The sequence below is a fragment of the Phocoena phocoena genome, chromosome 2, assembly GCF_963924675.1.
Source record: "Phocoena phocoena chromosome 2, mPhoPho1.1, whole genome shotgun sequence".
Lineage (NCBI taxonomy): Eukaryota > Metazoa > Chordata > Mammalia > Artiodactyla > Phocoenidae > Phocoena > Phocoena phocoena.
Genome location: NC_089220.1, coordinates 59,463,913 through 59,488,673, shown reverse-complemented (window position 1 = coordinate 59,488,673; position 24,761 = coordinate 59,463,913). Strand labels below are relative to the sequence as shown.

At 34.0% G+C, this 24,761-nt stretch overlaps 1 protein-coding gene across 9 annotated transcripts in view; it reads left to right on the top strand.

The window, feature by feature from the left end:
• Positions 1 to 24,761, top strand: part of MIA2 (MIA SH3 domain ER export factor 2) — a 113,430-nt gene that overhangs the window by 47,535 nt on the left and 41,134 nt on the right. For 2 of the 9 annotated variants that reach the window (XM_065871365.1, XM_065871373.1), the window contains 11 exons: positions 1,034 to 1,055; positions 1,141 to 1,229; positions 10,778 to 10,849; positions 12,448 to 12,474; positions 13,032 to 13,142; positions 13,806 to 13,877; positions 14,427 to 14,531; positions 18,286 to 18,408; positions 20,270 to 20,390; positions 21,591 to 21,637; positions 22,487 to 22,577. In XM_065871365.1, the coding sequence (XP_065727437.1) occupies positions 1,034 to 1,055; positions 1,141 to 1,229; positions 10,778 to 10,849; positions 12,448 to 12,474; positions 13,032 to 13,142; positions 13,806 to 13,877; positions 14,427 to 14,531; positions 18,286 to 18,408; positions 20,270 to 20,390; positions 21,591 to 21,637; positions 22,487 to 22,577 (880 nt within the window). Of the gene's footprint in view, positions 1 to 1,033; positions 1,056 to 1,122; positions 1,230 to 10,777; positions 10,863 to 11,325; positions 11,328 to 12,447; positions 12,479 to 13,031; positions 13,143 to 13,805; positions 13,878 to 14,426; positions 14,532 to 18,285; positions 18,409 to 20,269; positions 20,391 to 21,590; positions 21,638 to 22,486; positions 22,578 to 24,761 lie in introns of all 9 variants that reach the window. The other 7 variants (XM_065871364.1, XM_065871368.1, XM_065871367.1 and 4 more) reach the window with 5 other exon arrangements.

Genomic DNA, 24,761 nt, shown 5'->3' with positions numbered 1-24,761 from the left:
GAGATAGTTTCTGAATCTGATGTTTCAGTTCACTAATTGTTCCTCATCTATACCTACTATATTGTACCTTGACTTTCTTTTTTAATTAATTTATTTTATTTTTATTTTATTTTTGGCTGCATTGGGTCTTCATTGCTGTGCGTGGGCTTTCTCTAGTTGTGGCGAGTGGGGGCGACTCTTTGCTTTGGTACGCAGGCTTATCATTGTGGTGGCCTCTCCTGCCGCGGAGCACAGGCTCTAGGCACGCAGGCCTCAGCAGTTGTGGCTCGTGGGCTTAGCAGTTGTGGCTCGCGGGCTTAGTAGTTGTGGCTCATGGGCTCCAGAGCGCAGGCTCAGCAGCCATGGCACACGGGCCTAGCTGCTCCGCGGCATGTGGGATCCTGCCAGACTAGGGCTTGAACCCGTGTCCTCTGCATTGGCAGGCAGATTCCTAACCGCTGCACCACCACATAAACCCTGTACCTTGACTTTTAAATCTTGTTTTATTTAATTTTATTCCTGTATATCTTCTGTAGATCATTTAAGTCCCCACTGTTTTCTCTACTTAGATTACCTTAGTCCTAAACCTGATTCCCTTATAAATGGAATTTTTCCTTCATTGTTTGAGAGAGAGGTTAAAGAAGAAAAAAGTTTTTTTACTTTATAGTCAGCAGATCTATGGCCTCATGGTAACATTTTTCAAACTGTTATTTTGGATATCATTACTGGGGAGATGATATAGGGGCTTCCTTAAGTAGTTTGTTTTAGGGTCAAATATGTTTGAGGAGCAGTTGGCTAAATGAAATGAAACAGATATCTTTAAGGTAGACTTATTTTCAGAGGCTTTAATATGCTAATACACAATGTGACTTCAGAAGGACGACTTTCATATGTATTTTTCTCATTGGAAATAGAACACTTTTTGGCGAACTTACATTTATACTAAGGCAATAACAAACCTTTTGTTTTTAAGTTGGCAGTAGAAGTTAAATAAATTATATGTGCTTGCATGTGTGTGTGTTTTAATGTAATTTTTGTTAAAAATTTGTTTCAGGTTAGAAGCCGGCTTTATGTGGGTAAGCTCTTTTTTCTATTTTAGATCTCATCGTTGTTTACAATTAAATCAACTTAAAAACATGATAGCATTAACTCTGTTTTTAGGAAGAGAGAAAAAGCTTGCTGCAGAACTTTCTACACTGATCGAAGAAAAATGTAAACTACTTGAAAAATTTAGTGTTGTTCAAAAGGAGGTAAGACGTTTTTGAAAATGTTGACATTCATGTTAGAATCAGAAGACTTGATACTTTTCAATGCAGCTACTTCTGTGTAAGTTGAAGATCACTCATGCTTTGTTTGCAAAGTGTGAGACTTCAGTGGCTTTCATATTACCAGTCTAAATTTTAACCATTGTGGTAGGTGCATAGTGATGTCTCATTGTGGTTTCAGTTTTCATTTCCCTGACTAATGAGGTTAATCACCTTTTCATGATTATTGGCCATTTGGATATCCTTTTTGTCATGTTGCCTAGCTTTTTTTTTTTTTCACATTTTAAAAAGTATGCTTATCTCTCTTTTTCCTTTTGATATGTAGGATTTTTTTCGTATATTTTGGATACAAGTCCTTTGTCAGATATACGTATTGCAAATATCTTCTTGCACTCTGTGGTTTGCCGTTTTATTTCAAATGGTGTCTTGGTCTAATTTTTCAGTCTTTTCTTTATGATGACTGTTATTTGTTTCCTACTTAAAATTTTTTTTGTGTACTCAAGAGTATGAAGATATTCTTCTGTGTTATCTTTTAGAAACTTAATTTTTTTACTCATTTAGTCTTTGTACTAGTTTGCTAGGACTGCCATAACACAATACTACAGACTGGATGACTTACATAGAAATTAATTTTTTTTCACAGTTTAGGAGGCTAGAGGTCCAGAATCAAGGTGTTGGCAGGTTTGGTTTCTTCTGAGGCTTATCATTTTGACATAACTGGTCATCTTCTTGCCCTGTCCTCACATTGTCCTTTCCCTGTGCAGGTGCACGTTTCTGATGTCTCTCAGTGTGTCCAAATTTCCTCTTCTATAAGGGCAACAGTAAGATGGATTAGGGCCTATCTTAATCCAAGGGGCTCATTTTAACTTAACAAACTTTATTTTTTTAAAATTTTATTTATTTTTGGCTGTGTTGGGTCTTTGTTGCTACCCGCAGGCTTTCTCTAGTTGCGGCAAGCAGGGGCTGCTCTTTGTTGCGGTGCGCTGGCTTCTCATTGCGGTGGCTTCTCTTGTTGCAGAGCACGGCCTCTAGGTGCGTGGGCTTCAGTAGTTGTAGCATGTGGGCTCAGTAGTTGTGGCTCGCGGGCTCTAGAGCGCAGGCTCAGTAGTTGTGGCACATGGGCTTAGTTGCTCTGCGGCATGTGGGATCTTCCCAGACCAGGGCTTGAACCCGTGTCCCCTGAATTGGCAGGTGGATTCTTAACCACTACGCCTCTGGGGAAGTCCTAACTTAATGACCTTTAAAGGGCCTGTCTCCAAATACAGTCACATTTTGAGGTATTGGGGCTTCAACATACACATTCTGAGGGGAAACAGTTCAGCCCTAAATTAATCAGTCTTTAATCCATCTAGAATTGAATCTGTGATGGTGTGATTGGTGGTCAGTAGTCAATATTTTTTTTTTTTTTTTTTTTTTTTTGCGGTATGCGGGCCTCTCACTGTTGTGGCCTCTCCCGTTGTGGAGCACAGGCTCCGGACATGCAGGCTCAGCGGCCATGGCTCACAGGCCCAGCCGCTCCGTGGCATGTGGGATCTTCCCGGACTGGGGCACGAACCCATGTCCCCTGCATTGGCAGGCGGACTCAACCACTGTGCCACCAGGGAAGCCCAGTATTCAATATTTTTCATGTGGCTATTGAATTTACCAGTACCATTTATTAAAAGACCATCTTTTCCTTTTGTTCTGTAGTGTCGTAGTCTTAAGTTATGTGACTGTATATATCTGAGTCTGTTTCTATAATATTTTCTATTCTGTTGGTCTGTTTTTTTTAAAAAAATATATCCTTGCACCAATACCATGATTTTTATTTTTTTTTAATTTTTAAATTTTTTTAACATCTTTATTGGAATATCATGCTTTTTAAAGTCTACCTAGCACATCTTGATGTCTGACAATATAAACCTCCAGGTTTGTTTTTCAAGATTGTCTTGGCCATCTTGGCACTTTGTCTTTCCGGGTAAATTTTAAATCACTTCATCAGTTTACACATGCACACATACACATAGCCTCTTAGGAGTTTGGGATTGCATTGAATATATAGATTAATTTGGAGAGAATTTACCTTTTTACAGTGTTGAGTGTTTATCCGTGGGCTGTGGTATATCCCTCTATTTATGTCTTTTTAAAATTCTCTCAGTATTGTTCATACATTTTTGTGTTGAGGTCTTGTACATCTTTTCTTAGATTTATTCCCCGGTATCTGATGAGTTTTGAAACTATTATAAATAGTATAGTATTTTTAACAGCTTTTCGGGGGTATGATCCACATACTATACTATTTATTTAAAGTGTACAAATGAATGGCTTTTAGTATATTCACAGAGTTGTATGTCCACCACAAAATATTTTCAAACATATTTTTTACACCCCAAAGAAACCCTGTACCTCTTAAGCTGTCACCCTTCACCCAATCTCCCCTACTTGTAAGCCCTAGACAGCTTATCTACTTTCTGTCTCTATAAACTTGCCTACTCTAGATTCCATTTTACATAAATGGAATGATACAACATGTGCTTCCTTGTGACTAGCTTTTTAAGCCTAGCATAATGTTTTCAAGATTCATCCATGTTGTACTATGTATCAATACTTAATATCTTTTTTTGCCAAATAATATTCCCTACCACAACTGATATATCCATTTTTCAGGTGGTGGACATTTGGGTTATTGTACTTTCTGGCTGTTATAAATGATGCTGTTGTGGACATTCTTGTACAAGTTTTTGTGTGGATATATGTTTTAAATTCTTTGAGGCATATACCTAGGAGTAGAATTGCTGGATCTATATGTAACTTTTTGAAGAACTGCGAGATTGTGTTTCACAGTGGCTGTGCTAGTTTATATTTCCACCAGCAGTTTGTGAATGTTGTGTTTTCTCCACATCTTTCCCAACACTTGTTTTTTTTTTGGCCACGCCTTGCAGCATGTGAGACCTTAGTTCCCCAACCAGGGATCGAACCCGTGCCCCCTGCAGTGGAAGCGTGGAGTCCTAACCACTGGACCCCTCAGGAATTCCCTCCCAACACTTGTTATTATGTCTTTTTGATTATAGCCATCCTAGTTGATGTGAAGTGTGTCTCAATGAGGTGTTTCTCTTTTTTTTTTTGATTTTATTGAAGTATAGTTGGTTTACAGTGTTGTGTCAGCGAGGTTTTAATTTGCGTTTCCCTGATGGCTAGTGATGTTGAACATCTTTTCATTTGCTTATTGGCATTTATATATTTTCTTTGGAGAAATGTCTACTCAGTTCCTTTGCCTATTTTTAATTTTTAAAAATTAATTAATTAATTAATTTTTGGCTGCGTTGGGTCTTTGTTGTTGCGCACAGGCTTTCTGTAGTTGCGGTGCACGGGGGCTACTCTTCGTTGCGGTGTGTAGGCTTCTCATTGTGGTGGCTTCTCTTTGTTGTAGAGCGCAGGCTCTAGGCATGCGGACTTCAGTAGTTGTGGCATGCGGCCTCTGTAGTTGTGGCTTGTGGGTTCTAGAGTGCAGGCTCAGTATTTGTGGCACATGGGCTTAGTTGCTCCGTGGCATATGGGATCTTCCCCGCCCAGAGCTCAAACCCATGTCCACTGCATTGGCAGGCGGATTCTTAACCACTGTGCCACCAGGGAAGCCCCCTTTGCCTATTTTTAAATAGGGTTATTTGTCTTTGTTATTGAGTTCTAACTTTATATATTATAGATATGAGCCCCTTATCAGATATGTAATTTGCAAATATTTTCTCTTATTCTGTGGCATGTTCTCCTCACTTTCTTGGTGGTATCTTTGAAGCATAGAACTTTTTAATTTTGGTGATGCTCAGTTTATCTGTTTTTTCTTTTGTTGGTTATGCTTTTGGTGTCATTTCTAAGAAACTGTTGCTTAAAACAAGGTCACAAAGATTTACATCTGTGTTTCCTTCTAAAAGTTTTATGTGATTAGCTCTTATGTTTAGATCTTTGATCTATTTTGAATTAATTTTTGTATATTGTGTTAGGTAGGGGTCCAGCTTTATTTTTGGCATGTGGATATCCAGTTGTCTTAGCACTGTTGTTGAAATGACTAATCTTTCCCCATTGAATTGTTGTGGCATCCTTGTTGAAAATCAGTTGACCATAATTGTGAGGGTGCATTTCTGGGCTCTCAGTTGTATTTCATTGATTTATATGTCTATCCTTAATGCCAGTTTCACACTGTCTTGATTCGTGTAGTTTTGCAGTAAGGTTTGAAACTGGGAAGTATAAGTCCTCCAACTTTTCAAGATCATTCTGAGCCTTTTGCATTTTCTATGAATTTTAGGATCAGCTTGCAATTTCTGCAAATAAATTAGCTGGGATTTTGATAGGGCTTATGTTGAATCAGTAGATCAGTTTGGGGTTATTGCCATCTTAGCAGTATTATGTCTTCTGATCCATGAATATGGGATGCCTTTCCATTTATTTAGGTCTTCTTTATTTCTGTAATATTTTGTAGTTCACAGAGTATTAGGTTTACACTTCTTTTGCTAAATTTATTTCTAAGTATTTTTTCTTTTTGATGTTACTGCAAATGGAATTTTTGAAAAATTATCTTTTATTTGCTCATTGCTGGTATAGTGTTTATTCTCTTGTTATTTTCTAAACATTTGTGGGACCTTCAGAGAGGTCTGCTCTTTTATTTCTGACATTAGGTTGATTGTCTGTCTTTCTCTCTTTGTCACCTTATCTTTGACTGTGGTTTATCAACTTTTTTAGTGTTTCCAAAAAACAATCTTTTGGCTCAGTTGATTCTTTTTACTTTATTTGCTTTCTAATTCATTACTATCTTTATTACTTCATTTTTAACTTTTCTTTGGTTTACTTTTCTTTTTTATCACTTCTTGGGATGGATACTAAAATCATTGAGTTTTTAGCCTTCTTTCATAATTTCTGCATTAAAGTTATAATTTACTTGGCAAGTTTGGCTTTTATTAAAGCATCTTGTTCGTTTTGATATGTCATGGTTTCCTGATCATTCAGTGTAAAATATTTTAAAAATTTTATTGTGATATTTTCTTTGAAACATTGGTTATTTGTTAGGATATTTATTACTTTCCTAACATATGGGGATTTCCCAATAGTTTATTTGTTATTAAGTTTTAGCCTAATTCTACCTAATTATATTTAATTCATAGAATATCCTTTGTATGATTTTGCTCCTTTATTTGTTGATTCTTAATTTCTGGCTTTGCATAAGATTGATTTTGGTAAATGTTTTGTATACAATATACATACATATATATTATTATCCTTGTGTCAATACCATACCATTTTATTTACTAGTTTATTGGTATATAAATATAAAAATTGTCACTTGTTAATTTTTTATTCATATCGTCTATTGGTTATTGAGAGAAATATGTTAAAATTTCCCATTAATATTGTAGATTTGTTTTTCTCAGTTTTATTATTTTTATGTATATTGAGGCTATGTTAGATGCATATAGATTTAAAATTATTTATTTTCTTAGTTAGATTGACCGTTTTATCATTATGAATACCCCTGTTTTATTTGTAGTAATTCCTTTTTAAAAAAATTTTATTGGAGTATATTTGATTTATTACAATGTAATGTTAGTTTCAGGTGTACACCAAAGTGAATCAGTTATACATATACATATATCCACTCTTTTTTAGATTCTTTTCCCATATAGGCCATTACAGAGTATTGAGTAGAGTTCCCTGTCCTATACAGCAGGTTCTTACTAGTTATCTATTTTATATATAGTAGTGTGTATGTGTCAACCCCAGTCTCCAATTTATCCCTCCTTCTCCTTATCCCCTGGTAACCATAAATTTGTTTTCTATATCTATGACTCTACTTCTGTTTTGTAAATAAGTTCATTTGTACCCTTTTTTTTTTTTTTTTTTTTTTTGCGGTACGCAAGCCTCTCACTGTTGTGGCCTCTCCCGTTGCGGAGCACAGGCTCCGGGCATGCAGGCCCAGCGGCCATGGCTCACGGGCCTAGCTGCTCTGCGGCATGTGGGATCCTCCCGGACCGGGGCACGAACCTGTGTCCCCTGCATCAGCAGGCGGACTCTCAACCACTGCGCCACCAGGGAAGCCCCTGTACCCCTTTTTTTAGATTCCACATATAAGCAATATCATATGATATTTGTCTTTCTGTGTCTGACTTACTTCACTCAGTATGACAATCTCTAGGTCGATCCATGTTGCTGCAAATGGCATTATTTCATTCTTTTTAATGACTGAGTAATATTCCATTGTATATATGTACCACATCTTCTTTATCCATTCCTCTGTTGATGGACATTTAGGTTACTTCCATGTCCTGGCTATTGTATTGTAAACAGTGCTGCAATGAACATTGGGGTGCATGTATCTTTTTGAATTACGGTTTTCTCCGGGTACATGCCTAGGAGTAAGATTGCTGGGTCATATCGTAGTTCTATTTTTAGTTTTTTAAAGAACCTCCCTACTGTTCTCCATAGTGGCTGTACCAATTTATATTCCCACCAACAGTGTAGAGGGTTCCCTTTTCTCCACACCCTCTCCAGCATTAATTGTTTGTAGATTTTTTGATGGTGGCCATTCTGACCAGTGTGAGGTGATACCTCATTCTGGTTTTGATTTGCATTTCTCTGATAATTAGTGATGTTGAGAATCTTTTTATGTGCTTTTTGGCCATCTGTATGTCTTTTTTTGGAGAAATGTCTATTTAGATCTTCTGCCCATTTTTTGATTGGGTTATTTGGGTTTTTTTGATAATTGAACTACATGAGCTGTTTGTATATTTTGGAGATTAATCCCTTGTTAGTTGCTTTGTTTGCAGATATTTTCTCACATTCTGAAGGTTGTCATTTTTTGTTTTGTATTTGTTGTAATTGACTTTGTCTGATATACAGTGTAACAATCCCAGTTTTCACTTGGTGAACATTTGCATGGTAGATCTTTTCCCATTATTTTGCTTTCAGCCTTATTATATACTTTTGTTTAAGCTGTCTCTTTTGGAAACAACCTACAGATGGGTTTTGCTTTTGTTAATCAGTCTAAAAAATCTTTTAATTAGATTATTTAGTTCATTTGCATTTAATGTAATTTCTAATTTATTAGGGGTCAAATCTACCGTCTTAACTGTTTATTTTCTATTTGACCCACCTGTCCCATGTGGCTTTTTCTCTTCTCTTGTTTTCTTCTGGATTGAAATAGTCATTTATTAATTCAATATTTTCTACATCAATGCATTTGTTATAGATTTTATTTTTTTAATGGTTATCTTAGAGACTGCAACATGTATCCTTAATTTATTAAATTCTAATATAAATTTGTGCTGTTGCTACTTACTGGATAATGCAAAGATCTTAGAATGCTTTAATTCCACTTGCCCCCTTTTATTTAAGTGCTGTTGCAGTATATATATATATATATATATATATATATATATATATATATATATATGTATTTTTCTTCTCATTATTAATTTATTTTTATTTTTGGCTGCGTTGTGTCTTTGTTGCTACACGCGGGCTTTCTCTGGTTTTGGCAAGTGGAGGCTACTCTTCATTGCGGTGCGCAGGCTTCTCATTGTGGTGGCTTCTCTTGTTGCGGAGCATGGGCTCTAGGCACATGGGCTTCAGTAGTTGTGCCTCACTGGCTGTAGAGCGCAGGCTCAGTAGTTGTGGCACACGGGCTTAGTTGCTCCGTGGCATGTGGGATCTTCCCAGATCAGGGCTCAAACCCATGTCCCCTGCATTGGCAGGCAGATTCTTAACCACTGCGCCACCAGGGAAGCCCTGTTGCACTGTATTTTGACTTTATATAAACCTCCAAATCGTTTTATTATTCTTTGAAACAGTCAAGATTCATTTGGATTTATCCACACATTTATTCTTTCCATTGTTCTTTATTCTTTCTTTCGTTTCCACCTTCTATCTGGGATGATTTTCCTTCCTCCTGAAGGATAGAGAAACTTCCTGGTCTTTTCTTTTCTGGAATATACTGTTGATAAATTCTCTTAGTTTTTGTTTGTCTGATTACGTCTTTATTTCTCCATTTTGTATAATGCTCTTTATAGAAGTCTGAGTTGGCAGTTGCAGTTATTTTCTTTAAGTACTTTGGACATCTCATTTTACTGATTTTTTTCCTTGGCATGTTGTTTGTGGGTCAAAGTCAGCTATAAGTTTTATTGCAATTTGGTGATCTTGTTTTGTATTTTTTCTCTTTCAATTTTAAAAATTGAGGTATAATTTTCATATAATAAAAAGGACATTCTTAAATATGCAGTTCTGTGAATTTCGACAGGTATATTCACCCATGAAGCTACCACTCCCATCAATACATAAAACATTTCTATCACCCATATATTTCCCTTGTGCTCATTTTCACTCAGTCCCCTACCCCTGCCAGCAACCACTGTTTTTATTTCTATCACCATAAATTAGTTTTTGTCTGTTTCAGAGTTTGTATAAATGAAATCATACTCCTTTGTTTCTGCCTTTTTTCAGTTAGCATTGTATTTTTGAGATTCACTATGTTGTTGCATATACTAGTAGTTTTTTTATTTTAACTTGCAAGTAAATTTGCATTACATCAACATATCACAATTTTTTTTATCCATTTACCACTTAATATGGTTATTTCTAGCTTTTGGCTATTATGAATAAAGTTGCTATGATCATTCTATCTTTTTGTGTGTGTGTGTGTATGTGTGTGGTATATATTTTCATTTCTCTTTTGTAAATATCTAGTATTAGAATTGGTAGGTCATAGGGCAGGTATTGTATAACTTTATAAGAAACTATCTGGCTACTTTTATGATTTTCTCTTTATCTTTGATTTTCAGCAGCGTTACTAGTTGTCTAGATGTGGTTTCTTCTATTTATCATCCCTGGGCTTCATGATGTTCTAGAATCTGTGGCTTAATGACTTTCTTTAGTTTTGTAACACTCTTGATCATAACCTTTTCAAATATTGTTATTGCTTTCTTTTTTTTCTCTTCCTGTAATTTTAAATACTTGTATTTTAGTTTTTTACTATATCCCATGTATCTCTTATGTTCTTTTCTGGGTTTCTTATCTCTTTGTTCACACTTCAGTCTAGATGTTTTCTTCTAATCTAGCTTCCATTTCACTAATTGTCTTCATCTGCGTCTAATCATCTTTTAAACCATCTTAATTTCATTTATTTCCTTTTTCAGTTCTAAAGTTTGTGTGGCGTTTTTGTAGTTCTTTTTTTCTGGTTTAATTATTTTGGTTCCTCTTACATATCAAGCTTACTTATTTTAATGTCTGAAGGAGAACTGTATTACCTGAATCCTCCAAGAGTCTGCTCTCTTGCTCATTTTTTTCTCTTGGTTCTCAGTCAGCTCTTGTTTTCTTGAATGCCAGATTATTTTATGTTGAGTATCAGTAATAGTATAACAGAAATTATAGTGGTAAATTTGAAACTGTGGGCAATGTTATCTTTCTGCAGTGAGAATTTACTCTTCCTTCTCATGGAATTGGTGGGTCATAGGGCAGGTGTAGTTTGGAATAAAATTTACAGCCCTTTTACTTACAGTGTTGCTTTCTTTCAGTATGAAGGCTTAGAGTCATCTTTAAAGGATGCCAGCTTTGAGAAGGAGTCAACAGAAGCACAAAGTTTGGAGGTAAAAACAAATAGTATAATTATAAAAGTTAGGGGGAAGATTTTTACTAAATAACATAAATTTTGAAAGTCATGTATCTTCTCAAAACTCACATTTCAAAGGAAATGTGAAAGAGTATCTCTAGATGTTAAAACTTAAGAAGTTAAATATAGGAAACAGAATATTAGTAAGTAGCATAAGGTATTTTAAAAATTTGAGCTCTTGTTGATAACTTGTTTTTAGTGAAGCATATTCAGTTCAATGTAACCTAGAGCTATATAGAAGCTCTTGATTCTTCATTCCTGGGAAGCGTATTAAGGTAACCATTTCTTTTTTGACTCAGTTTGCTCTAGGAAGGAAAAATAGGATTTATTTTCATAAATTTAGGAATAGTTGGCAATGAAAAATTATGTAAGTTGAGGCAGTACTTGCCTTTACCTCATACCAATGTATTAGGAGCTGACTAGAATTAGACCAAAGATTTATGTTATACACAGTGGTGTGCTGGTAAATGTTTAACAACTGGCTCTTTAGAAAGCAGGAGCTTTTGTTTGTAGCATTTGCTGGGTTCTGTTGTGTAAATACTCCCACCTTGACCAATTTCAAGGTACCAACATGATGCCACTGAATGTGGAGTTTGGAAGAGATAAAGAGTCAGCTCTCCTGAGTGAGGCATGATTTAGGTAATAGTAAGGAAGGAAACTGTGATAATTTGTCATTTAGCTAAGCTACGACAGATTAGGGTAAGTAATAGCAATTTCTTTAGAGATGGAAATGTTGTAAAAAGCATACTAATATTAAAGTAGAAAACAATGGACTTTGTACCGTTGTTGTACGAGTTCAGTCAGTTCAGCTTGGCGGTTCTCAGTCACTGATGTCTGTAATCATCAGAAAGCATATGTATCATGAATCAGAATTTCTTAGTAGAGTCCAAAGGAAATTATAAATTGAATTCCAAATGAAATTAATTTCTTAACCTTTACTTTCTTCATTTGTTACCTATTAATATTCTTAAGAACTTGTTGAAATTGTTGTATTTTATTTGTTGACCCTCTGTTTTAACTGCTGTTATGGTAGTAATTTATTAGATTGATTAAAAGATAATTTTATAAGGAATTTAGCATGCTGACAAACCAGCAAAAACTGGAAAGCAAAAATATTTACTCAAGCTTTGTCATGTTGTGGATAAAATAAAACACACCAATTTATTCTCAGGCATTGAATTTATGTAATCTGGCCATAAAATTAGCTAAATTTTTACTTTATAATGAATATTTTGGAAGTTTTCCTCTAATTTTAGTAATTTTTTAAAACATATAGTGTTTATTTTCAAGATTGGTAAACATAGTTGAATATAAACTATAATGTGATATAATTACAAAAATTGATGTTTGAATCTATAGATAAAATCAAAACAATAGAGTAATTTTGATTCAAGTCAGAGAATTCATATAATCAGATAGTCAAATTTGGGGAAATATATATATATATATATATATATATATATATATATATATGTAAATGAGTTTTTTAACCAGTATGATATCGTATGTACTTGTGCTACTTTTATTTTGGCCTGCATTAAATTCTTTGATTCTTTTGGTTTTTTTTTTAACAAGTTTGTTGAAGGATCACAAATATCAGAGGTATGTTTATTACAGTATTTAAAATCCAATTGGAATAATCCAACAACTAATCATTTTAAATTAAAAAGGTCACAGAAGATATGTCTTAATTCAGTGTAGAATATTATTTTGATTGTTTTTTGAATTTATTTTTTATTTTATGTATTTATATTAAATTTGGTTTTTTTCTTATGGTTTCTTTTACAATGCTTTAGAGCAGAAGTTGGCAAACTACACTCTGAGCCCTCCACCTGTTATTGTAAATAAAATTTTATTGAAACACAGCCATGCTCATTCATTTACATATAGCCTTTGCTTTCTCACTACATATGCATATCACTTGAATAGCTGGGACAGAAACTATGTGGCCTTCAAGCCTAAAATATTTACTTTCTGTCTCTTTATAGAAAAAATTTGCGATACCTGCTAGTATTGCTGTTATTTCAGTGTTATAAAAATGAACAAATATATAAACTAGACTTATTTAACTTATAGTATATGCATTTGATTACACTCATCTGATTTATCTTGACCAAAAATTCTCATGTCAGTCTTATAAAGTTGGCTTCCTCTTTTAGGCAGTCTGTGAAAAGCTGACTAGGTCCACATCTGAACTTGAGGATGAAATACTCATTCTAGAAAAAGAGTTAGAAGAAGAGAAATCTAAACATTCAGAACAAGATAAATTGGTAAGATTTTTGTGTTTTAGGAAACTGTAGGAAAAAGAAAGTTACTGAGTTTAAAAAAATGATATGATATTGGTTAAAGTATTACATGCACTGTAAAAAAAAAAAAAAAGAAATCCAAAGAGTACAGAAGGCTGTAAATTGGAGAATAAAAATTTCCAGATCCACTAGCTCTTTTCATTTGTTAGAGGTTACCATTATTATGTTACATTTCTTTCATATTCTTATAGAAATTTTCTATTTGCACTATGGAAGTAGCTCACACAAATAATTTAAGTTGAACAGTCACATACATAGTGGATTTTTAAAAATTACTCAAAACTTGTATTAAGAACTTTAACTTTCCTTTATTTGTCTTTCTACTTTAAAATCTGTCTTAAGGAGGATCTTGATGTGTGTGAGATTATTTAGTAAGATATGATGCTAGTGGACTTCTTTTGTGCCTATATAACTTAAGTGTTACGAAATATTAAAGATGAGTTGAAATACTGTTATGTAACTTTTGTATGAAATCCCTTTAAGCATATGGCTGAGAATGTTTCTTAATTTGAACCCTCACTTTTGGAGCAAAAGTGTTAGGTTAATAATATAGTTAATATATATGGCATCTTGGAAACTGGAGGAGTTTAGTATATACTTGTTTATTGATTTATACTGCCTTTTTAGTTGGCGGATATTTCAAAAAGGATACAGTCCCTAGAGGATGAATCAAAGTCCCTCAAATCACAAGTATCTGAAGTAAGTTGAATTACTTTAATAGCTCTGTTGCTTTTGAAAATCACTTACATTTTACTATTACTTTTATAATTAAAGAATAAGCTATAATAATAGAATTCAGATATATTATAAAAATACAGGGTATCTGAGGAAAGTTCATTTTTTCCATTGGTCAGTATTTATTGAGCCATTGCTATGTACTGGTCACTGCTGAAGGTGATTGGCACTTAATATTAGTAGACAAAATAGAAAGGCTCTTGTGGATTTTAAATTCTGGTAAGAGAGACAGAGAGTAGAAAGTTAACAGAATTTGCCGCGTAGTACATAGAAGGTTACAGGAGGTTAAATCATTTGTCCAAGGTCATGTGGCAAGTTAGTGGTGGAGCAACTAGACCTTGAGTGACTAGACCTTGAGTCTAGGCCTGACTTTTTTTCTGCTACAGCATGCTGCCTCTCCTATTAATAATGGCATGTTTTTGACTTTAATTCCATGTTTCAGGGAGTGTGTGTAAAAAAGAGCTATTGTATTAAACTAATTCTTATAATCTCAATATGTTGTATTTTACTTAGGCCAAAACAACCTTCAAAATATTTCAGATGAATGAAGAAAGACTTAAGGTAGCTATAAAAGAGGCTTTGAGTGAAAATTCTCAACTTCAGGAAAGCCAGAAACAGGTTTGTACTGTAAAGGGACTCCAGCTTGTGAGTATGTAATTATAAACATTCTGGGCATAGTCATGACTGACCCATGCTAGGGGCAAAAGTAGGCTCTTTCTGGATACCACAAGATCAGGACAATCTCCTATGTATCCTATGGTGTCTCTTTTATATAGGATACAGAGGTCTGTATTCCTGGAACCCTCTTCCCCCAGGAGTGAAAGTAAGCCCGGGCACTCAGCATTTTAATAATAATAATAACAAATAACATTTAGCACAAATCTTCAAAGCCAGACTGAAGGAGGGCAGAGAATACCGTGAGAGTTATTGCAGCTGTGTGTCTGGGCCCTGAAGACAGAAGCAGTTGTTGTGGCAGATCTAATGAGGATTTAACTTTTACCTTCTTCCTCCCCACATATGTGTACACTGCCACATACCCAAATATATTTCCTCTCCAACTGTTCTCCCGATACAGTTATAACTTTTCAGTGGGAAAATTTTTTAATGATTACATTATTTATGATTTTCTAAATATTACAGCTGAGACACATGGTGTGCTCTGATTACATATTCCGTTTCACTCAACATTTTATTTGCCCTAGAGTTAATAATTATCTTCTTTTTATACCTATCTGTAATTCATCTGTAGTTCAATCGTATATATCTCTTTTAGAGATTATGTAAATATTTATGTGTTCAAATGCTTTGGTTAATCTATTAATTTCATTTTTTCCTTGAAGCAGTCCTTCCTGGGGTCTTCCATCCTCCTGGTCCAGTAGGAACTTGTTCTCTAGGTCTGTTATACTTCTGCTGTTCTGAGGTTTCACTTCACCCCCATCCTTTCCCTTGTCTTTCTTTTGTGTTAGATCTTTTATTTCCTGTGTCCTACCTGTGCTTTTATGTGGTGAATTCCCTTGATTAGCTTCCTGAGAAAAGGTATAGGAGGTAACTTTTAAAAAACTTTCATGACTTAGACTGTCTTCTACTTTCATACTGTTAACATTTTGGTTGGGTATCTTCTGGGTTGAAATTTTTTTTTCTTGATATTTTGACATAATTGCTCTATTGTCTTCATTTTCCAGTATTACTTTTGAGAAGTCAAATGCTATTTGGATTACTGAACCTTTTTTGTGACCTACTCTTTTCTCCGGTAGAAAATTTTAATATCTTTCATTGTTTCCAGTTCTCTAAAATTTCATGATGGTGTGCCTTAGTGTGGGTCTTTTTCTATACATTTGTTGGATACTCTCAGTCTGGAAACTTGCTCTTGATTCAGTTCTGGGAAATTTACTTAAATTATTTCATACTTTTTGGGGTGTATTTTGTATGATATATGAAATTATTGAAAATGTCTATTTTGGTTTCTTTGTGTCTGTGGAACTTTCATTCACTTATTCTCTGATATTTTTCACTTTTAAGAGTTCTTTGTTTTGCTTATGCCTTTTTCTGGTTTCATGGATGCAGTGTCTTACTTTGCTGAGGATATTATGGTTTTTTTTTTCTCTTTTTTGACATGTTTTTCCCTGAGTTGCCTTGTTTCCTTTGAGCTCCTTTATTTTCTGTTTTAGTCTATGTCTTTTATCTAAGAGTTTCTTTTTTCAGGTATTTGATGGTTCTTGGGTGTCTGCTCATTTAATAGTGAAGCTCTCCAAATCTAATTGGAAGCCCTGTGTGTGTTTTTTGCGGACCCCTCCATAGGGTAATCTGGTTAGGGTATTTCATTGGAGGATCCCTGATTGTTGGTATTCAAAGACCATTTTCCACAGGGATGACTCCTCCATAGTTCCCATTTGGGAGGTATAAACCTGTTTGCCAGCAGTGAGGTAAGCAGCTTAGTGAGGTAAGGAGGGCTGGTATCTCACTCTTCATTTCAGTAAGTCAACTTTTGCTTAATGCTTTTATGTTTTCAGCTTGTTACTCACACCTTTACCTGGGTCAGGTGTCCCAGAGTTTCAGATTCTAGCTCTTCAGAGAATAACCTTCCAGATTCTTGCCAGGTGTGTGTGTATGTGTGTGAGTGTGCCTGTGCACGTACATGTGTGCATGCATGTGAAAGACAGTGGTATGTGTGGGGGAGAGGGATGGATTGAGCATTAGAGTGTGTGTATATGTGTGCGGGGAGAACTTAGGGGATTTTCTAACTGCTTTTCATAAAGACTTTTGAGTAGTCCTCCTCTTTTCATTCCACATATACCGTAGTACTTGTGCCTCCAAATCATAAGCCATTCTGAGTTGTATCAAGTCAACCTGCTTTTAGAGTCTCCCATCTTCTGCCTTAGATTTCACTTCTGTCTGGTCTTTTACTGTGCTTCCATCTCTTTCCACTTTCCTCTTCTAGAATTATCTTTTTCCTCATCACGTTTTCTCTTTTTCCTTGAGGGTTTATGCTTTTTTTCCCTTAAACCTCTTTACTGTCATCTTAGTAGATTTCAGGAGAAAGTACACCCTGTGTTAATTTTGCTATGTTATCAATATAATCAAAAGTGACCTTTTGTACCTTGAAAAAAAATTTCACCTAGATTGTCTTACTCTTTATAGCTGCTTTCATCTAATTCCTTTTTAATCACCAGAGTTCTTGAAATAAACTATTCTGTATTCACTGATTCCATGTTCTAACACATTCCTTCTTTAACCTTATAAGACTGCATGCTGTGTATGCAGTGTCTTTAGTAAATCACTAGAGACCAGCCAATCACCAAATCTTTCATTCTTCAATTCTTATTTATTTTTAATCTGTCAGTGTTGTCTTATTCTATTATACATGCATGGAGAAGGATTGGTTTTTCTTGTGCTAGGGAATATGCTAATGAAGCCTTAGTTTTTCAGAGAAACCCAGTAATTACTATTTGATAGAATAGAGTTTTAAAGACTAAATAAAATTGGCCTTTTATATATATATATATATATATATATGGGCTGATTCTTTTGTAAATTGCTTGCTGATTCTATTTTTTTTGGGGTGGGCTATTTTTCTTAATGACTTCTAAGAGCTCTTTGCATGTTAAGGTTGTTAACGCTTTGGTATATATAAGAATTTCTTTCTCGTTACTTGTTTTTAAATTTTATTTCTGTTATTTTTTGATTTGCAAAGCTTTTAAGCAGTATGTAGTTAAGTTTATCTTTTATAACAATCTTTATCTTTTATTCATGTTGAGAAAATCTTTCCTCTCCTGTAAAAGTATATACAGTAAAAGATTATTTATGCAGAATTTGACCTGTTCTAGATTAATGGTATTCTGAAGGTTACTTAACCACAAAATGGCACATGATTAAAAAAATAAATTTTAATACAAGTAAGGTATGGCATGTTATATGGGATATAAGGAATGGCCAAATCTAACAAATATGCTTGTCTTAGAAACCTTTTTATTTGATATGTTTATTATGTAAATCAGTTGAAGAATGTTTAAGTGTCTTATTTTGCCTTACCCCTGTTTTGAAAGTTCTTTGAAAACAGGAGCCCTTCCTTCCTTCCCGCTTTCCTTCCTTCCCTTCTTTCCTCATTCCATTCCTCCTTTCCTTCCTCTCTCCTTCCCCCCTCCCTTTCTCTCTCCCTTCTCAGTAACACATTGTGTTGTATATTTATTAGTGGTACACCTAGGTATATAAATAAGTGCATCTACACCTACATATGATAAGATAATGAGGTACTTTTCCTTTTTGTGAGGTTCTATTAATGATACACCTTAGATATATAAATAAGTGTACCTACACATAAGTATGATGAGATAATATGAGTTGCTTTTCTTTTTATTTGGGGTTTGAATTTTAGCTTTTACAAGAAGCTGAAGAATGGAGAGAGCAAGTGAATGAACTTAATAAACAGAAAATAACATTTGAAGACTCCAAAGTACATGTGGAACAAGTTCTATGTGATAAAGAAAATCAGATGAAGGTAAATGACCCTGCTGGTTTAGTGAATGAGTTAAGCTAGAATTTTATACTAATTTATGGAATTTGAAAATTTTTGTTTTTAGCAGCTTTTATTTTGATAATTTATTTGGCCAAATTTGGGGAAGTGTACTTTTGGGCATACATTCCAATTTGTACCAGTGTTGATATCCTTGCTGCCTAATGTTCCTTGAAGACTTTGTAGATTTGTAGTATATATACATCTATATTCCCTGTGTCCTTTTTTCTTCTCTCCTCTGTATTTTAGCCTAGGTATCTAGTGAAGAAAGACAAAGGGTATTGGATTTTACCTTTTATCTTAAGATTGTCATCTTTTTTTGTTGATAAGAAGAGGTTGGAAAGAATTTTATAAACTGGACAAATGAGGTTATGTGTATTAGATGAATGTCTTTAATACTAGATTAACTGATACATGTACTTTTACAGAGAGGAATACTTTAAGTAAATCTAATTGAAATTTGACTCCAATAGGAATAAACTAGTTGATATTACTATTCGGATTTGTTGATTTTTTTTTTTTCCTACACCCCGTCTCTCCCTCCTACCACTTTTTCCTGCCTACCCTTTTATTTAATTAAATTGAATTAATTAATTATTTTTTTAACATCTTTATTGGAGTATAGTTGCTTTACAATGGTGTGTTAGTTTCTGCATTATAGGTGAATCAGCTATACATATACATATATCCCCATATCTCCTCCCTCTTGCATCTCCCTCCCATCCTCCCTATCCCACCCCTCTAGGTGGTCACAAAGCACCGAGCTGATCTCCCTGTGCTATGCGGCTGCTTCCCACTAGCTATCTATTTTACATTTGGTGGTGTATATATGTCCATCTGCCTACCCTTTTAAATCTTATACTTTCAAACTGCAAACAGATACTCAAGTGTAAATACTAAGTAATAAGCTGTATAATTAGCATTCTGTAATCTGCACAATGGAGTGGATGTTTTCATCTTGGAAGCTATACATTTATGCTATTTACGTTGCTACTAAGGATGTTTTTAAGATTCCATCTTTAGGATTTGTATTCATAATTTGTTTTATTTTTTTTGTTTTTTTCCCTAAACTTACTCTACTAAAGAACTTGGGACTCTTCCTAACAGAACAAGAATGAGATGCTAATCTCAAGCTCTACTCAAAGTTGTAGGCCATGATATTTGTGCCTGGAACTCAAGAGGGAGGAGATCGAAGGGTGGAAATTGTAGAGCAGAATGGGTTTTTTTAGGTGGGTCCTTCCACAGAAATATGTGGGACAGTCTATTTTATTCTCTATGGTTTAAGAAAATCTTCCTTTATTTAAGAAAATTCAAAAAAGTACTGTTGGAAAACCTCTAATGTTCCAATTCAGATTCTCTTTTATAATTTCCTTTTCTTTATGTCAGTTGAGCTCCTCAGCTAGTTGTTTACTTGAATAAATTGAATCTGTGAAATCTGTGATTTTTTTATATATCATGTACCTCACTTGAGGATTTGTTTGACTTCACACAAAATTGACTCTCATGTTAATGACCACTCTTACTATGGCAAGTGAGAAACATCACGTAAGAAATGTTTTGTTGCTTTATGGTCATGTGATACTTTTAGCAAAAATGGGCCATTATCAAGTATTGTATTTGATTTAGGAATAACCAGTTTTGATTTTTAACTTGCAGAGTTTAATAGTAAATAAATGTTAGTTTTTGAGAGTGTTTACATATTTTATGCCAGGTGGAGAATAAGAGCTCCTGTACCGTCATCTGTGTGGATTGATTTTTAGACTACAACTATGCATTCAGAAGTTGTAAAGCTGTTAGCATAAGGTATTACCCTCTCTCTTTTTTTCCCCTGTTGCTAAATGTCAAGTCTCTGACTGAGCGCTTACAAAAGATGAAAGACTGGGCTGCTGTGCTTGGAGAAGACATAACAGATGATGATAACTTGGAATTGGAAATGAAGAGTGATTCAGGGAATGGTGCGCACTTAGGTATTAAGTCATGACTTACCCTCTTTTACCGAAAACGATGACTGGCTCTTGTATTTCCTTTTAGTTCCCCATGTGCACCATGTTCTTTATATACTTGTGTAATATTCTGTCCCTCTCTCACTATCCCTTATGGTTGTTTCGGCTGGGATAACACCTTTTGAGTAAATCTTTTTTCAGCCCCTCAGATAGACCTTCAGTCTTCTTCCTCTCTGTTCTTTTTATATGTTGTACATACAGCACTCTTCACATTGCGTCATAATCATTTCCATGCCTGTTTTTCCCTGTACTGTAAACTGATCAAATGGCTGGGTGAGTAGTTTGAAAAACGAGTGTTATATAAATGAATGCCTCAGGATACCTCTTTTTTTAGATGGTTCAGATGTTTACAGTACTTTAGTCTTGGCCATCTCAAATTCTTATTGCCATTGCCGGTTGCAGTCTGGAAACTCAGCAAAAGTTAGGTTCACTGTAGCCACTTAGTGTATTTTCAAACCAATTCCTTTGACTTAAAAAAAGAACATTTTGTTTTGACATAATTATAGACTCACAGAAAGTTGTAAAAGCAGTACAGAGAAGTCTCATGTATCTTCATCCAGTTTCCCCCAATGATAGTTCTTCTGACTTTTGTGCCCTTTCTCATTTCTCTCCCTCCATCCCCTGTATAATTAACAAATATTAAGGAGAAGGTGTGATTTTTAAAAAGATTTTCTTTGATGATAGCATTAATGTGTTGGAAGAAAAGTACATTTCAAAGTAAATACGTATAGTTCTGTTTATACTTTTTCACTTCTGCTTTATCTTGTAAGAAACAATTCTTTTTCTAATGAGAAAACTCATGCTTTTTAATGTTATTTTAATTTGGAGTACAATTCCACTCATATTTTGTATGCTGAAGGATTCTAAGAATAATTGAGACGGTGGGCTGGATTTAGGTGAATACCAAATCCCTGTTATAACTCTGTTCTTGGAGTTAGTGGTGAAGAACCTTGTTAGATGATACTATGGTACTTCCAGTGCTTTTTTAGTTTAGCTTCCTGGGAGCAGGTTCGAGGCTGTTCTGCCTTATATTAAATTCTTTATTGTAGCAAGAAGAGGGATTATAAGGCTCTAGTTGAGTGAACTAATGAAATCATTTGAATGTCTGTTGTGGCATTGCACTGTTTTCTCAATTTATTATTATGTTTTTGTTTTTCACTATAGATAATCAACCAAAAGGAGCTTTGAAGAAACTGATTCATGCTGCTAAGGTTTGCATTACTACAGAAATGTAAAGAATATAGACAAAGAAATAAACATGCATATGTCCTAGTAACTTTTAAAAGTCCATTTTATAGTTACCATGAAGTGATAGAATTTTTAGAAGTGATCAGAATTTTCTTCAATTGCTTTTTTCTTTTTTATAGTAACTATTGTTATTATAAAATTCATATTGTTAATTTTTAGAATTTATCATAAAATTTTTCAAGGTATACACTCATTTCTTTGGATAAGGAATATATTAAGAATGTTTACTATATATTCTCCCATACTTCCCTCTTTGTGCATTCTTCATCCTCTGGTCTCAGTATTTTCTGATCCTCTATTGCCTAATATCTTATTTTGAGAAGTAGGTATTAGATTCATTTTCTTGTGGTTTATCCCTAAACTTTTTCATCCTAGTAGTGGTATCCTGATCTTTATTGGTCTATGTGAAGTCTTGGTAATGTAGTTTGAAGGTTGCTTTAATCAACACTTATGTGCTGGGACTTCCCTGGCGGTCCAGTCATTAAGACTCCAAAGCTTCTACTGCAGGGGAAAAAAACCCACAAAAATACAAAAAACGAAAAAAAAATCTTATGTGCTGAAAGCAGATAGCCACTATTCAAGCATCTGTCCCTGATCTTCTCTGTTCCTTTTTGGAGATTTACAGCTATTGATGACTTTGCTAACTTTCCAGGATGGAAGCTACATTGTTGGTTTGTGTAGTCTAGGCAATAATTTCATCAGAGTGTAAAAGAGCTTCAAGGGATTGGGATGGTGTATTGAGATTGTTTTGTTTTTTTGGTATAATTGATTAATGTTGCTTTTCTTCCTTCTCCTTCTCCCATTCTTTGAAGTTAAGAGCTTCTTTAAAAACCCTAGAAGGAGAAAGAAACCAAATTTACGCTCAATTATCCGAAGCTGATAAAACAAAAGAAGAGCTTACAGGTAGGTAATCTACATACTTATAAAGTTTTTCTAAATAAATACATCTTATAGAGAATGGTACATTAATTGAATCAATTATGGGGCGATACAATTTGATTTTTTTTTTACTTTTACTTTTGTCGGTTATCTGAAAAGTTAGTCATGAGGTTTTGTTGTTGGTAAAGCCATATCATTTTCTCCATATTTATATAAAATTAATGGCATTATTTTAAAAAACATGTAAACTACTTACCTTTGAATTTCAGTGTCACACGCGTGGTATGGTTTTAGTTGTTAAAAAGTAGCAAATTAAAAATATTAATAGAGGGGTGGGATAGGAAGGGTGGGAGGGCGGTGCAAGAGAGAGGGGATATGGGGATGTATATATACGTATAGATGATTCACTTTGTTATACAGCAGAAACTAACAACATTGTAAAGCAGTTATACTCAGAGATGTTTAAAAAAAATCTTTGTTAATTGCAAAATTGATTTTTAGTAGTGGTACTGCTGTATTTTACAGAACTTTTTACAGAATAGTTTTTTCCTTTAATGTGCATGCATACTATATTAGCACATACAGGAATGATGTTAGACCTGTAGAACTGAAGTATTTTTTATTGAAAAGATTTTTATTTATTTTGCTGATAGTGTTTTTTCCCTAAAGTAAACAAATACAGTTAGTTATGTTCGAAATTTTTTTAAGTTGATATAAGTAACATTCCATTTTGTAAAAAAAAAAAAAAAAAAAAAATTCACCGTAACTGTTAGCATAAAAAAATAATGGAAGGACATTCTCAAATGTCAACCATGATTCTCTTTGAATATGGGACAGATTTCTATTTTCTTTGTACTTATCTGTATTTTCAATAATTTCTAAAATAAGTGAACTGTATTTATAATAAGACACTTTTTGAAAAGGTAGAACCACCAGAGATACAGATTATTTAAAAAATTATCATTGCCCTATTCACACGATACTGGTAGTTGGATTATTTTTGAATTTTGAAAAACATTAATATTAACTTAAAAATAACGTTTTGCTATATGTAAAGCATAGTGCTAAAAGCCATGGGAGAGTTACAGGAGGAAAAGATCTGGAGCCTACTTTCAAGGAAGCCATATTTTAATACATTAACAGGCTCTCAGTGAGGAGCTGTAGTAAGTGCTAGAAAAGCAAGGAATTTGCTCATCAGTTACCCCATGACTTAATAAAATTTCTTGGCAAATTATTATTTTCTAAAGGTAGTATTTGGAGACTTTGTATTTGTATGCTTCTTCCAAATCTTTCTTTTTTTTAATGGGTCATGAAAGATAAATTTCTATAATTGATCTTCTATTCATAACAGGAAAGTTTTCTTCTAAACTGTTTCTCCTCTGATCTTACCTTTTTCAGTAATCATTTACAGTCCTCTTTTAAGATACAGAGGATTTGAAACAAAATAGTTAAGGTAGAAGTACAAAAATATAATGAAGATTTAACTGTTGGTGTAATTTTTTTAAAAAAAAGTAGGGATGATCCAATTTTAATAGAGATAATATCCAACATTAATTTCAGTTAAATGACTTAACAGTGGCTTGTTAAGAATTGTTAAGACTTAACAGTGGCAATGGCTTAAAGCGTAGCTCAACAGACTTTTTAACTGATATAGATTTAAAAATTTCTGTGGAAAAACAGAGGTGAACAATTTCTTGCACATTTAATCATTCAATGTTAAGGTATTTACTTAAACTATCATTTTGGTGTGTACTTTTAATTAATAGATGTTTTAGAATAATTATATACTATTACATGTAAATAAAATTTTAATGCTTGTTGTTATGATTTTGAAACTGCCCTCTTTAGGCAGAGTGTTTTGCCTTGTTTTAAGATATATGGTATAGTGGTGATTCGTACACACTTTTGGGGAGATATCACCTCAGTCTTAGAGGAGTTAAGTTATGTTGGAAGAGTAATAAGGTTTTAAAAACAGTGGTTGCACTAATTATAAAATATTCATAATTAATTAGAATTGTTAATTTTAGTTCCATAGATAATTCTTTTAGGTTGAAACAAAGCTAAAATTGGTATTTTTCTTTCCAGTCTTGATATGGTTTAAACTAGCAAGACTTTAGAGCATTTGTTATCAGAAGATCCAAATTTCTGGCTTGATTTATAACACATATCAAAATTTTGGCTTAAAAAGAGGCTGAGTTGAAGTTAAGT